Below are 15,922 nucleotides of genomic sequence, written 5' to 3' on the forward strand. Positions count from 1 at the left end.
GGGTGGCAGAGGCAAGAGACTGCTTAAACCTAGGAGGTGGAGGTTGCAGTGAGCCAAGATCACACCACTGCACTCCAGCCTGGGCAACAGAGCGAGATTCCATCTCGCGGGGGGGAAAAAAAAACAGGTATGACTAAGCAGATCACAAAAAAATCCAAGTCAATATACATGAGGGTGTGGGTGGTACTGGCATGGAGGTCAGAGATGGTGCTTAGCATCCTAGGTGCACAGAACAGCCTCACAATTGAGAATTACCTGGCCCTAAATGTCGATGGTCCTGAGGTTGAGAAAAACCTGATTCGAATCACTCCAGACATTTCAAAAGCAAAAAGACTTGGAAATGCTTCTTTCAATTAAACTTTGAAACAGATGCCAATCCTTTTATAAAGCCATACATCTTGCCCAAAGGAAGAACTAATTGCCTTTGAAGTCACAAATAATTTAACCAGATTTCATACTTTGATGTACAATTCACAAGTGTGGGCTAAAACACATCATTTATTATCTACATTTATAAAATCCTAGCCTGCGTGAAGGGCTTTTCTGACTACAGTAGGAAACATGAGCCTTGAAATTAAATTAGGAAAAAAATGTCCATTCCCTCCCATGCACCCCAGCACTCTGGGCAGGGTGGAGAGGTGGAGTGAATGATTCATGCTAAACGTCCCCCACTTATAAAACCTCAGAAACAACCTGTACGTTCAAAGTGCCGCACCTTGCGCAACTCCTATGGTGCCATGCACAGATGAGCAGAGCATGGCCAGATGGTCTAGGATGGGTCAGGAGGTGTTGGTAAAAATGCTGTTTTGAAGGGTTATTCACTAACACAGAAATATATTCACAATACAAGGATATGGACCAGACATGGTGCCTCATGCCTATTATCCCAACATTTTGGGAGGCTGAGGCAGGCACATCATTTAAGCCCAGGAGTTTGAGACTAGCCTGGGTAACACAGCAAGACATCATCTCTACAGGGGAAAAAAAATTTTTTTTCCCCTTTCCCCTGCCCTGAAAAAGCAGGATCTGCGCTGGCCAGATTTTTAAATAAATGGGTATCACCACGCCCGACTAATTTTTGTACTTTTTTTTTTTTTTTTTTTTTTGAGACGGAGTCTTGCTCTGTCACCCAGGCTGGAGTGCAGTGGCCGGATCTCAGCTCACTGCAAGCTCCGCCTCCCGGGTTTACGCCATTCTCCTGCCTCAGCCTCCCGAGTAGCTGGGACTACAGGCGCCCGCCACCGCGCCCGGCTAGTTTTTGTATTTTTTTTTAGTAGAGACGGGGTTTCACCGTGTTAGCCAGGATGGTCTCGATCTCCTGACCTCGTGATCCGCCCGCCTCGGCCTCCCAAAGTGCTGGGATTACAGGCTTGAGCCACCGCGCCCGGCCTAATTTTTGTACTTTTAATAGAGATGGGGTTTCACCATGTTGGCCAGGCTGGTCTCAAACTCCTGACCCCAAGTGATGCGTCTGCCTCCGCCTCCCAAAATGCTGGACCAGTAGTGACTCACCGCGACCAGCCTCGTCATTGTTTATTGCTTATCATAACCATAGTAGTGAGAAGAGAAATGGAGACCTCAAGGTGTGGTGGTACACACTTGTACTCCTAGCTACGCAGGAGGCTGAGGCAGCAGGAACTGCTTGAACCCAAGAGTTGAAGGCTACAGTGAGCCATGATCACACAACTGAACTCCAGCCTGAGTGAGACTGTGATCCTGTCTCTTAAAAAAAAAAATCCCAGTTACTTGGGAGGCTGAGGCAAGAGAATCGCTTGAACCCAGGTGGTGGAGGGTTACAGTGAGTCAAGATAGTGCCATTTTCTCCAGCCTGGAAGACAAGAGTGAAACTCGATCTCAAAAAAAAAAAAAAAAAAAAAAAAAAAGCTTTCTTTAATGTATAAAAATAAAAAATAAAAAAGAATACAAGGTTAAGCTTTAAAAAAATAAATTCTACAGTCTACACCAGACATTGCAAACAGGTGATCCATGAACCAAGCAGTTCACAGGTGCATTTAATGTGACGTAGCTTTTATTTATTTAAAAATATGAGCCAGTACATAAAAGTTGATAGCTGGGTGTGGTGGTATGTGCCTGTAGCCCCAGCTACTCAGGAGGCTAAGGCAGGAGGATTGCTTAAACCCCAAGAGTCTGAGGCCAGCCTGGGCAACATAGTGAGGACCCTGTCTCTTTTAAAAAAAAAAAAAAAAAAAAAAAAAAAGCTGGAGTAGTTCCCATTTTTTTTAATTTGAAGCTTCTCTTGAAAAACCAGAAATCGGCCGGGCACAGTGGCTCATGCCTGTAATCCCAGCACTTTGGGAGGCGGAGGTGGGAGGATCACGAGGTCAGGAGATCGAAACCATCCAGGCTAACATGGTGAAACCCTGTCTCTATTAAAAATACAAAAAATTAGCCGGGCATGGTGGCGGGCGCCTTTAGTCTCAGCTACTCAGGAGGCTGAGGTAGGAGAATGGCATGAACCTGGGAGGTGGAGCTTGTAGTGAGTCGAGATCTGGGCAACAGAGTGAGACTCTATCTAAAAAAAAAAAAAAGAAAAGAAAAAAGAAAAACCAGAAATCTCTCAATACGGAGCCCATACTCCTATGTGGCAAGAACCAGCAGGAGGAAAAGGTCTCTGGTCCCTTTCAGAAAGGCACAACTCTCTAGCTCAACGTCTTGGGAGCTCGTGACCTATTAGCCGTGTATAACACTTACGGGTAACATGGGTGTGTAAAACTTACCCAAGAGCTAATGACTCTTCTGATGCATGGTGCGTGCTAGCATTTGCACTACTGTATTTCCTTATGAAAGAGCTCATTGTACCACTAAAGTAGCCACAAGCTGCTGTAGTACCTCTAGCATGCACTATGTATCAGAAGAGTCCCTACCCCTTGAGTTAAGTGTTATACACCCATGTGCACACACAAGCACAGGATGTGTACCAGGTATGGTGAGAAATGTATGTCTGCTTTCATTCATCCCAGTCTCTACCTAGCACTCCCCAACCTCACTCACTGCTGTATCTGCCTGATCCCTGTATTTGAGCTTTCAGTTTAACAGTAGGACTTATAAACCAACATAGAAAAAGCTCTGGAAACACAATCTAAGGGCTGGCTGTGGGAGGTGGGATTATCAGTGACTTTATTTTATTGACTGATTGATTGATTGAGATGGAGTCTTGCTCTGTCACCCAGGCTGGAGTGCAGTGGCGCCATGTCAAGCTCACTGCAACCTCCGCCTCCCGGGTTCAAGTGATTCTCCTGCCTCAGTGTCGTATATAGTTGGGACTAAAGGTGTGTGCCACCACACCTGGCCAATTTTTTGTATTTTTAGTAGAGATGGGTTTTCACCATGTTGGCCAGGCTGGTCTCAAACTCCTGACCTCAAGTGATCCGCCCACCTTGGCCTCCCAAAGTGCTGGAATTACAGGCATGAGCCACTGCACCCGGCCATCAGTGACTTTAAATTCTGTAATTAAGAACTATTTTACGAGAAAAACATATTGATTTCATAATTATTTTAAAAAGGGAGTTTATGAAACCTTTCCTTTCTTTTTTTTTTTTGAGACAGAGTTTTACTCTGTTGCCCAGGCTGGAGTACAGTGGTGCAATCTCAGCTCACTGTAAGCTCTGCCTCCCGGATTCAAGCAATTCTCCTGCCTCAGCCTCCCGAGTAGCTGGGATTACAGGCGCATGCCACCATGCCTAGCTCATTTTCTGTATTTTTAGTAGAGATGGGGTTTAGCAGAGATGTGTTAGCCAGGATGGTCTTGATCTCCTGACCTCAAGTGATCCGCCCTGCCTCGGCCTCCCAAAGTGCTGGGATTACAGGTGTGAGCCACCACACCCAGACCCTCTTTCCTTTCTTAAATGGTAACCCGCAGTGTAGCTACGAGACCAAAGGACCATTAGCCCAGAGGGTGGTGAATGTCAGGCCCCCCGACTCTGACTGTAATAGATATTAATAACTTACACTGAGATCGTGCAAGCAAATACCACTGAAGGTAACCATTCTGGCCAGGAGGTCTACATAAAGGGGGAACTACAAAAATCACTGAAAATATTAACCACTTAGGTCATCTAGCTAGCAAGATTATAGGACACTGTGAGTTAAAGGCTTCTGGCTGAGCAAAGTGCTCCTTAGAAAGCTAAATATCCAGTTCTAAGGATTATAGGCACACAGCTCTGAGTTCTCCAATCTTCTAAACAAAAACAAGATTTCTACACTGTTGTAAAAGTTTTACGTAATAACATTTCAATCTGTAGTTTTATGTTGCTGGTTACAAAACTTTCACTAGTGAGGCTACTTCTATTATTTTCTATTCTACGACACTGCAATTTTTTTACACGATTTTGGATGAACTACTGCCTTATCTCAATTATATTATCCTGACTGTGGAAGCATTTAAATACAAATTTCCCGTCTCCCTCCACTAAATACTATTATCACTGCTAACAGCAGAGGGCAGTAGGGTGCAGAGAAAGGAAACCAGTCTGGATACAGAATCTGGCTGTGGGGACTTTCACACCTCCCTTACACTCTGCATGGCTCTCAATTTGCCTTCTGTAAAATGGGGAGACTGACTCAGTTTCTTCCAATCCTCTTAGTCTGTAATAGTGGTTGGCAAACTACAGCTCAAGGGTGAAACTGGGCATACCACCTGTTCCTGCCTGGCCTGCAAGCGAAGAAAGGTATTTTAACATTTTTTTAATGGTTGGGGGGGAAAAGAATTAATAGCTCATGAAACATGCAACTTATATGAAATTTAAATTCCAGTGTCTGGACACCTTGGGAGACCGAGGGGGGCGGATTACCTGAGGTCAGGAATTTGAGACCAGCCTGGCCAACATGGTGAAACCCTGTCTCTACTAAAAATACAAAGAACAGCTGGGCATGGTAGCACACGCCTGTAATTCCAGCTACTCGGGAGGCTGAGGTAGGTGGGAGGATTACTTGAACCCAGGAGGTGGAGGCTGCAGTGAGCCGAGATCATGGTACTGCACTCCAGCCTGGGCAACAGAGCAAGACTTCATCTCAAAAAATACAAAAATTTAAATAAATAAATAAATTCCAGTATCCATTAAAAAAGTTTTAATGGAACTCAGCCACACACTGTCTATGGCTGCTCTATTTTCTTCTATCTAGCTAGCTATCTGTTTATTGAGCTGGGGTCTCACTCTATTGTCCAGGCTGGAGTGCAGTGGCACAATCATAGGTCATTGTGGCCTCAAGCTCCTAGGCTCAACTGATCCTCCCAGCTCAGCTTCCTCAGTAGCTGGGACTACAGCAGCTTGTGACTACTTTAGTGCAACAATGACTGAATAGTTGCAGAGTTGGAAAAAAGACCCAAATAGCCTAAAATACATACTATCTGGCCCCTGACAGAAAAGGGGGCAATTTGTAAGAGTAAAATAATTTTCAGTATCACTGTCTCTTCCTACACTACACATTGGCTAATTCATGATTACTAAAATGACCTAAGCACTTACCAGCAAGGAGATTATATTTTAGGAAAGGGACTTTAAAGTCTACTCAAATGGGGGATTCCACTAACTTCTCACCTAAAAAGCCACTCAAAGAATGAGGTATTTTTCCAGGAAGTCTGATGTCATTATCTTTCTCCTTTGGTACCTCCCAAGCGAAGAGAAAAGCTAAATTAAACACATTATCCCTGTTCTTATATTCCTATAAAACTGAATTTTTTGAAATGTGGTGCAGGAGAACCAATAGTCGTATATATGCCACATTTCATTTTACTAGTTATGTATTAATTTCACATACATTAGGAAAAACCACAACAAGCAATTTAAACACATGAGCCTATACATTGTGTTTAGCTTAGGACAAAGCTGCATTACAATTTTAATATTTAAGTATGTAATAAAATATGGCAGAAAACCATGGCAATGAAAGTTTAGGCAACACTAATTCACAAAGTCGCTGCCAAGGTTAAAATTTAAAACATTTCCTGAAAAGCATGCTCTTTATGGGAACTAATGTGCCCAAGGGTTTGTGTAATTAACTACCATGTTTTGTGAACTTGGCTTAAATGGAACTGTGTCATGGAACAAAGTAAGCTTTTAAGGACTCTGGTCAGAAACAAGGGGGTAAAAAGGAAGACTTTTCTGAAACTGTGTCAACACAAATTATGTCAATTCCAAAACAAAACTCTACGACTCAACCATGAGTATCTAGGACCACACGGCTATGAATCAGAACGACAGAAAGACAGACTGCAGCCTTTATTTTACAGAACCAAAAGCCACAGGCTCTCTCTACCCCTCCTACTACCATCTGGGGAGCAGCTAGAAGCAGTTCTTGAAAATAAACCAAGGAAAAGAAAAAAGAAAAAAAAAGTCCCAAGAAACAACACAAGCAAAGTCAGAAGAATTATTTGAGTTCACAACTGACTAAGTCCTTATTATTTTAACCTTTGGGGACATTCATGGTATCTTAAAGAACTGATGTTTGCTCCTTAAAGAATTCCTGTGTGAAGGAAGGGAGGGAGAAAGGGAGGGAGAGAGAGAGACTAAGGAAGGAAGTTGAGTGTGAAAGGCTGTCCAAGGTTAAGTCTTTGGCCAGAAGCCTAAACCTGGTACTCCAACCTGCTTTATTCATTCTAGAAAATCTTCTAAGACATTTTAGCCTGACATTTAATAATTGGAGATTCTACTTAAAAACCTGACATTTAAGAATTAGAGGTTTTACTTAAAAACTCAGACTTTGGGCCAAGCCCAGTGGCTCACACCTGTAATCCCAGCACTTTGGAAGCCCAAGGCGGGTGGATTACTCGAAGTCAAGAATTCGAGACCAGCCAGGCCAACATGGTGAAACCCCATCTCCACTAAAAATACAAAAATTAGCTGGACTCAATGGTGCGCACCTGTAATCCCAGCTACTCGGGAGGCTGAGGAACAATAATCATTTGAACTCAGGAGGTGGAGGTTGCAGTGACCTGACATGGTGCCACTGCACTCCAGTCTGGGTAACAGAGCGAGACTATATCTCAAAAAAAAATAACCAACAGAACAATGACACAACTACTAAAGGATATGACCTTTAAGGGAATGGGATCACGCTAGGAAGACAGAGCACTATTATTTTTTACCTTTTTTTGTTTGTTTTGTTTTTTGAGACAGGGTCTCACAAGGGGTCACACTTCACCTTCACGCTGGAATATAGTAGCGCAATCATGGCTCACTGCAGCCTCAACCTCCTGGGCTCAGGCAATCCTCCCACCTCAACTATAGTCCCAGAGTAGCTAGGACTACAGACACGCCACCATGACCAGCTAATTTTTGTATTTTTGGTAGAGACAAGGTTTTTGCCATGTTGCCCATGTTGTTGCATGGTCTGGAACTCCCGAGCTAAAGCAATCTGACTGCCTTGCCCTCCCAAAGTGCTGGGACTACAAGGCATGAGTCACAGCGCCTAGTCAAGTATTATTTTTTATAATATGTGTTTCTCTCACATTTGTGCCATTTAGTGTGACTGTAGGGTTTTGATAGAAAAATGCAATTTCAACTAAAAATTATTTGTGTTATGGAAAGTCAATAATCCAAAATGCAGTGACATTTGAACAGAACGCCAAAAGATTTCTGGCCATCTCCATCTACTTCTAGGTATAACCTCCAGGTGGCCTTTTGGAGACACTTTTCTCATTTCTGGGTCCCTAGCAGGAAGAATTCCATCTGGTGACTTCTTGAAAATCTGCTCTGTGGTCCCCTACAGTTCCCCACGATTGTTCAATGCTTACCTGCTTGGGCCCACCAGGTGTGTACCCATGGGAAACCCCCGTGTCCAAGGGGCCTCCTCCCCACTTCCCCGCACGGAGCTGACCTGTGCTCTTATCCAGGAAGTCCATGGACTCCTCACTCGCGCTGAAGTGGCTGGATGTGGCCTTCTTCTCGGCATCCTGCTCCACATCAGAGCCTGTGTGCACGGAAGAGTTTGTGCTCATGGGGGAGCGCGGCATATCCGACAAGGAAATCCGGCGGCCTGTGCCCCCACTCAGCACGGGCTTGCTCATCAGGATCTTGGGGGACGCCGTCATGTCAAAGTTGAGCTTGACCTTCTCCTGCTTGTCTATCTTGGCAGTGCCGGCACTGGGGTTGGTGGGATCGAGCAGCATTTGGTACTGGCTGTTGGGTGTGTAGGGTGTCCTGAATGGAGAGTAATTAAAAACCCCAAACTTCCTGCGGATGTTCTCCACGTAAACCTCCATCTCTTGCATGGCACTGTTGAAGATGCTCTTAGTCTTTTTCACAGAAAAAGGAATTTCTTTAGACATGAGGTAGCAATTATTTATTGGAACCCAGGCCCTAGGAGGGCAAAAGATAGAGAGAGTTTAAGTCAACTTCAGTAATTTCGAAGACTGCTTTTTTCTTGATGTGAACCAAATTAGCCAAGCATGTTTGCCAAGATTCTTATTCTATTTAAAAAAAAAAAAACAAAAAAAAACTTGGTTTGAAGGATTAATTACTGATCCATTTAACAAGCAAGTTCTACCATAACAGAACATGAACAACAAAACTTCAGCTAAAACATTTAAAGGTGCAATAGACTTAGTCATTGTGAGCCATTAAAGAAACAATCCTCTTTGGTTTTCTCTTGGTAGAGAAAAATAAATCAGCCACTGCATCCGACAACACTTCTGAAAAGAGACTTATTCCTCAGGTCGCACTCAGACATAAAGAGTTTCCTCTTCCCACTGCCATTCTAAATAGGACCAGAAGGAAACTTTGGAATACTGCGTTCCTAAAAGAAGGCACATGTTTTTGAATGTGAGATAATTCACATAGAAAATCACTGAAAAAGGAGCCCATTAGCCTCCAAGCGTATACTTTCCACCCCCAATCCCAGGCCAGTTCCATCTTCCTAACGTCCATACCCCACTGGCCTCAACACAGTTCCTGGCTGGGAAAACTGGTGAGAATAAGCTTTCCAAGGAGGGCTTTCGTGGGGGATTTTTTGGTTTATAATTTATTTATTTATTTATTTATTTGAGACGGAGACCCGCTCTGTCGCCCAGGCTGGAGTGCAGTGGCACTATCTCAGCTCACCACAACCTCCGCCTCCTGGGGTTCAAGCAATTCTCCTGCCTCAGCTTCCCAAGTAGCTGGAACTACAGGTGTGTGCCACCATGCCCAGCTAATTTTTGTATTTTTAGTAGAGATGGTGTTTCACTATATGTTAGCCAGGCTGGTCTTGAACTCCTGACCTCGTGATCCACCCACCTCAGCCTCCCAAAGTGCTGGGATTACAGGTGTGAGCCACCGCACCTGGCCTTTTTGGCTTGTTTTTTTTAAGAGACTAGGTTTCCCTCTGTCACCCAAGCTGTAAAGCAGAAACATGATCAAGGCTCACTACAGCCTCGAACTCCTGGACTCAAGGAATCCTCCCAGATCAGCCTCTCAAGTAGCCTGGGGTACAGGCACACACCACAACACACCCAGATCATTTTTAATTTTTGTATACTTTTGTAGAGATGGGGTCTCGCTACATTACCCAGGATGGTCTTGAACTCCTGAACTCAAGCAATCCTCCCACCTTCGCCCCCCCAAGAGCTGGGATCATAGGTGTGAGCCACCGCACCCAGCCTCCAAGGTGGCCTTTTAGATTTCACAGACCACGAACTCAAGCCCGGTAGAAAGCAGTAGGGAACAAAGGGGACTTTGCAGAAGCAGAAAACTCACGTCTGGTGGAAAGGGAGAAAGTGGTAACTACTCAGCTGCTGTCCAAAGCAACCATATAGGAATCTGGACCCAACACTGTCACGTCCTCCAACATTTTAAAGAGAAGAAGGAAAAAGAGACTTCTTATGTTACATTTTACCCCCATTTCAACAGTTGGCATCTAAGAGAAAACAACCCAGGAGAAATAAAGCATATCCCTGGGACAGAATTCAGAATACAGGCGGATTGTTCGCAAGGTTTGGGGATACCAGATCACAACACAAACTAAAACTAAACACCCCAAAAATATCGATCTGCTCTATCAGAGTGCTGGAAATCACCAGCTTCTCATCCATTCTGACTGCTGTCTTTCTGCTGAAACCTGAAAAACCATACCTCCAGCAAGAGGGGCAGAGCAGAACAGAAGCCAGATGCCCTCAAGGTAAGGGTTTGCCTCACGGTGAGATTCTGCGTTCAAAGTGAGTGGGCACAGATCAGGACTACTAGACAGGACAGATCTGAGAAGGCATCGGGGTCTCCAGGGCTGTCCCAGGGCAAATGACTTCCCCTTCCTGAGCTAGTCTCAGCTCTGTCACTGAGAAAAAGGAGAGTGAGTCCTTAACTGGAGAATCAAGAGGCAGGGCCACCAGGAGCTTATCACCAGATGGTCCTGGTATCATAACCTCGAACCCCCCACCTGCTCCACACCCACCTCACCCACACACTTCTGCCCACTATCCAAGGCCCTCACTGTCCCCTCCCTGCAAGTATTTTCCATGAAATTGCTTGGCAGGGAAGAAAAAAAGAGTCTCTTTTCTTTAAAACAAGCCCAGGGCTGGGCATGGTGGCTCACACCTGTAATCCCAGCACTTTGGGAAGCAGAGGTGGAAGTCAGGAGTTCAAGACCAGCCTGGCCAACACAGTGAAACCCCGTCTCTACTAAAAATAGAAAAATTAGCCGGATGTGTCAGCACGCCCCTATAATCCCAACTACTCTGGAGGCTGAGCTGGAAGAATTGCTTGAAGAAGTCACTGCACTCCATGCTGGGCGACAAAGCGAGCCCCCGCCTCAAATAAATAAATAAATAAATAAATAAATAAAACAAGCCTGGTGACAGAGCAAGACCCCCTTCTCAAATAAATAGATAAATAAAAACAAGCCCAGGAAGTATTTCAAGGGAAATTAGATTTGCTTGACAAAATGAGTCTCTGCAAGGGACAATATCCAGCTTCACATTATCTCAGTTTCTAACCCCATGATGGCTTCTCCCTAGCTATGTGACCCTAGGCACTCTCTGACCTTAAGTTTTCTCATTGATAAAACAGACATAAAAGCAGCTTCCACAAAAAAGCTCTTAAAACACTGCCCAGTACATAGTAGGCAATTGGTTGGTGTCCGCTTTTTTTTTTTTTTTTACTCTGTAGGCATTTAATAAAATATTTTCTATATTTTTATATAACTGTGCACCTATAATACAAAACTAGGCCAGGCACAGTGGCTTACGCCTGTAATCCCAGCACTCTGGGAGGCCAAGGCAGAATGGATCGGTTGAATCCAGGAGTTCAAGACCAGCCTGGGCAACATGGCGACCCTGTCTCTACTGAAAACACAAAAAATTAGCCGGGCATAGTGGCACATGCCTGTAGACCCAGCTACTTGGGAGGCTGAGGCAGGAGAATGGCTTGAACCCAGGAGGGGGAGACTGCAGTGAGCCGAGATCTCACCACTGCACACACCAGCCTAGGTGACAAACCAAGACTCTGTTCCAAAAAAAAAAAGAATGGTGGTCAGAGACTCCCTGCCCAAAGCCTACTAAAACATCCCAAGACCTCCAAAGTTGTTTCTCTACCACTGTGGAAGGTCCTGAACAACTCCCTACAAGGGATCCCCTCACCCAAAACAAGCCGAACAATGCGGTATACTCCCTTAAAGCAGGTGCTAAGAGGGGCTAGGAAACTGGTGACCATCAGACCCATGCTGCTTTCTTTTTCACAAACAGAAGGGGGTCAGCTTCCACGATAGCTCTCATCCAGAACCAAGACCTAAACACACAAAAGCTTTTGGGAAACAGCTTCTGCACACAGAGCTGACCAACTCACACACCGCTCTTCATGCTCTGTAAGCCACCTTCAGTGGCTGTCTGACGGGTGAGAGAGAGAGGTCCCTGCAGAGCAGTCACAGCTGAGAGACTAGAGCCATCAACCCTAAGAGTCTGGGAATACTGGGTACAAGGGGGTAGGTATTATTTTCTCCGATCCTGCCTGTGTCCTAAGTATATCTACTCATACTGTATCAACCTATAGAGTAAGAATCCCACATCATCAAGATGGTCACATTTGTTATGCTCTGATGAAGAGGAGGGATGTACAGCCTGTCACCAATTACTCCTGCTCTTCAAATAAAAAAGAAACTCCTGCCTAGCCCTCTAACTGCAGCTCCAAGCATCCTCTCCTCCCCTGACCCTGTTTAAATCCCACTATCCTCCCAGCATTTCCTGAACCCTCTCAGCCTCAGCCCTTCCCCTCCCAAGCCTCTGCTCTTCCTGGTCCCTCATCCCAGATCTTCGTACCAGGCCCCCACCACTACCTCCTGATCTGAGATTATCTTGCCTATTAGTTCACTTGTGTATCATCCTTCTTCCCCGCTAGGATGTCAGCCTTCACATGGGCAGCAACATTGAATCACCAGCCTCCACTACACAGCCTGGCATGCAGCAGGCATCAAATATGTATTTCTTTGAATGAAGGAATAAAGGAATTAAAGTCAAGGTGCAATACTTCCTACCAAATCCAGCACTATCTCAATAACTTCCATTTTGTCTTCTGACAGTAGACTGTTGGGATTCCTAGTACATGAGTTTGCTTTGGGAATTCACTCTTTTGGTCTGCAAGACGACTAGCAAAATTTAGCAGGGGAAACAAATTTCAGCTTCTGGACACTCTGTGTGTGTACATAATTTGTAGTATATGTATCTTAAGTAGTCTCCCCTACACACTAACACGCTTTCTCAAACCAATCGGTAGGGCTTCAAAAGGGTCTTTGCCTTACTTAATCATAACTTGATAAAAAAGAACTAAGATATTAACCACTGCTCATCTCTGCCTACCTATTGTTCTCAAGCACGCAGAGGGCTCTGCTCTACAGGGAACTGCTATTAGCTGGAATAATTCACTCTGCCGCGTGCCGAGGGGAAGGGGAGGGCAGGAAGGCTGGGAGGGAGGGTTCACACCTGTCAAAACAGCAACCCCTTATAATTTCCCATTGTAGCTTCAGAGAAAAGGGAACAGGAGAGAACTACTCAGCATGATCATAAGAGATTCATTTACTGGCAATCTAGGAAACTACTTCTAATCTTTGAAAAAATGATTTGGAAAGCAGTTTCCATGGAGGTTTAATTTACTTCAGAAACCCCTCCCAAAAACCAAAACAAAACAAAAAAGAAGAGCAGCACTTCAAACAGCCACAGAACCCATTCCAATTTTGGTTTCATCAACAGACCCAGTAAAGTAAGATGACTTTCTAACACACCTGAGAAAACTAGTCCACACCATTACCAAGCTTAACATACCACAGGAAATTTATTTCTACAGCAAGATCAATGGTTGGTATCATGACAATAATCAGAATAGTAGCTACAGCCTCCAATTCTTTTCTTACCTAATAACAGTATCAAAGTTCAGTGAAAGCTACATGTTCCAAGCCTGTTATTAACTCCCACCTGTCATGTTGTCCAAAGAATCGGGCATCGACCTGCCCATCTTTATCCCTCAGAGCTTTTGCAGGCCAGAATGGAAACCCCTTCAGTTTGGCCCAGACCAAAGGATGTGGATTGCTCTAGGAAAAGAAAAACAAGATCCAGAGTTTGTACATATCTGACAGCAAGATGCCCACCAAAGTTTGGTATGTGAGGATGAAGCAGGATTGTGGGACATAGGCCATGAGTGGAAAAAGAGTTTCGAGCAGGGTCGGCCCGTGTGGTATTCCCTAAAAGGTGTGTGGCCAAGACACCTGGACAAAACTGCAAACGGAGTTAAATGGTGAAATCAAAAGCTGAATGAAGTCCAGGCACAGTGGCTCACGCCTGTAATCCCAGCACTCTGGAAGGCCAAGGCGGTGGATCACTGAGGTCAGGAGTTCGAGACCAGCCTGGCCAACATGGTGAAATCCCATCTCTACTAAAAACAGAAACATTAGCCGGATGTGGTAGCACTGTTAGTTCCAGTTACTCAAGAGGCTGAGGCAAGAGAATCACTTGAACCCAGGAGGTGGAGGTTGCAGTGAGCCAAGATCACGCCACTGCACTCCAGCCAGGGCAACAGATCAAGACTCCACTTCAAAAAAAAAAAAAAAAAAGAACAATGACTAAACCAGGGTTGGGTCCTAGCTGTACCATTATTACCTGGGCAGGCACGAGCAAGACATTTCACCTTACTGTGCAACAAACACACAGAGACAATGATGCCAGTACCTTCTGTCACATTTGGATTAAATGTGCATCATACCTAGCGTCTGATAAGGGGCAGTATTTTGCTACCTTTATTCTTTATTGAAGGCTATGCAGAGCCTTCGCTATTCCCATGTTAATCTCCAAAGACACGAAGAGATGCAAAGTGTATTTTCTCAACTTTCCTTGCCTAATCTTGCCTCCGAACCCATACCAACCCGCCACCCCCACTAACACACACACCAGTGCATCCCAACAACGTACTTCTCTCTGCAGTACCCCAGTCTGGAAAAGGCAGATACATGGGGAAACTAGGGTGACTTTATTTCCCCAAGGAACCATGTTTTGGAGGAACTATGGAGTTAATCCAGGGAAGTATTTTCAAACCTCTTAAAATAGAACCAACATGATTTGTAAATCACACACTGATTTAAGCTCATATTATCTGAACAGCTTTGCTGCATCCCACATCTCTGATGAGCTCCCTTTTATGCTGCATCTTGCAGTCTGCCCAGGCTAATCAACCCAGGAAACCATGATGCTATCTCTGGCACATGAACTTTCAGCCTAAGAGGTTTATCCTACCTGGATTGCTTTCCCTCTGCCATAACTTTATCAGCAAAAAATTATCTTAAAACTCCATCCAAAGTTTCATCTAATAAGCCACCTGGAAAAAGCTGTCTCGGGGTAGTCATCCAAGGCACAGGGTTCCGTAAATGAAACAAGCAAAGTAAATCCAACTTACACAAGGCTCACAAAACCAGTTATCTCGTTTTTGGCAAGCAGCTAGATAACATTCTGGACATACTTCGATTTCATTCATCTGTAAAGCAAAAATACATTAGAATGTGTCACCCCAGAGGTGGATACCTTGTGGACCTCAATCCATGCTTGATGATTTTGAAGGTTACGATGTTTTAAAGTTCCACAGAGGGAACACCTTGGAGATGAATCCAACCGCTATGCATCACTCCCAGTGCTTCCACCCACTCCAAGCCATAGTCCTTTCTCTCCGGACCAGTGCAACAGCTAACTCCCCATGTCACCTGCTTCCACTTTTACCCCCATTATAGACATTCTCTGCAGAGCAGCCACAGCCATCTTTTTTTTTTTCCTCCTGAGTTTCACTCTGTTGCCCAGGCTGGAGTGCAGTGGCCCAATCTGGGCACACTGCAACTTTCGCCTCCCGGGTCCAAGTGATTCTCATGCCTCAGCCTCCCAAGTAGCAGAGATTACAGGTGTACACCACCACGCCCAGCTAATTTTTGTATTTTTTAGTAGAGACAGGGTTTCACCATGTTGGCCAGGCTAGTCTCAAACGCCTGGCCTCAAGTGATCCACCCACCTCAGCCTCCCAAAGTGCTGGGATTACAGGTGTGAGCCACCGGGCCCAACCCAGAGCCACCTTTTATAGAATAAAACTGATCCTGTCCTTCCCCTGCTTAAAAGCCCCCAGTGACTTCCCATTATACCCAGTAGTTCTCTGTCAGAGCACTTGAACCATTCCCCCCACCCACAGGGATCACACAGCAATGACAAGTGGGCCAAAGGAGGGAGGGGGGACTACTGGAATCTAAGAGGTACACGATAGTCCCTGCAACTAAGAATTCTCTAGCCCTAAGTGTCAGCAGTACCAAGCTGAGAAACTAACAGTGAAGTCTAATGACCTGACAGGTTCCTTCAAAGCCACATGTGATCGGGCCTTAGCCCACCTGTCTGGGCTCACCTTGCAGCAGCTCCGTTCCCCAACCCCTTCCAGCCACTGTGGCCTGCTCTGCTTGCCAAGCTCAATTCTATGTCCACAGT

The 15,922-nt window shown here is 45.0% G+C and overlaps 1 protein-coding gene across 50 annotated transcripts in view; it reads right to left on the minus strand.

Annotated features, from left to right (window-relative positions):
* ZMYND8 (zinc finger MYND-type containing 8) overlaps positions 1-15,922 on the minus strand; it is a 148,137-nt gene that overhangs the window by 58,682 nt on the left and 73,533 nt on the right. For all 50 annotated transcript variants that reach the window (XM_005569295.4, XM_074005495.1, XM_015429936.4 and 47 more), the window contains 3 exons: positions 14,862-14,939; positions 13,391-13,506; positions 7,837-8,318 (listed from right to left, as the gene is read on the minus strand). In XM_005569295.4, coding sequence (XP_005569352.2) covers positions 7,837-8,318; positions 13,391-13,506; positions 14,862-14,939 — 676 coding nt within the window. The remainder of the gene's footprint in view (positions 1-7,836; positions 8,319-13,390; positions 13,507-14,861; positions 14,940-15,922) is intronic.

The sequence above is a fragment of the Macaca fascicularis genome, chromosome 10, assembly GCF_037993035.2.
Source record: "Macaca fascicularis isolate 582-1 chromosome 10, T2T-MFA8v1.1".
Lineage (NCBI taxonomy): Eukaryota > Metazoa > Chordata > Mammalia > Primates > Cercopithecidae > Macaca > Macaca fascicularis.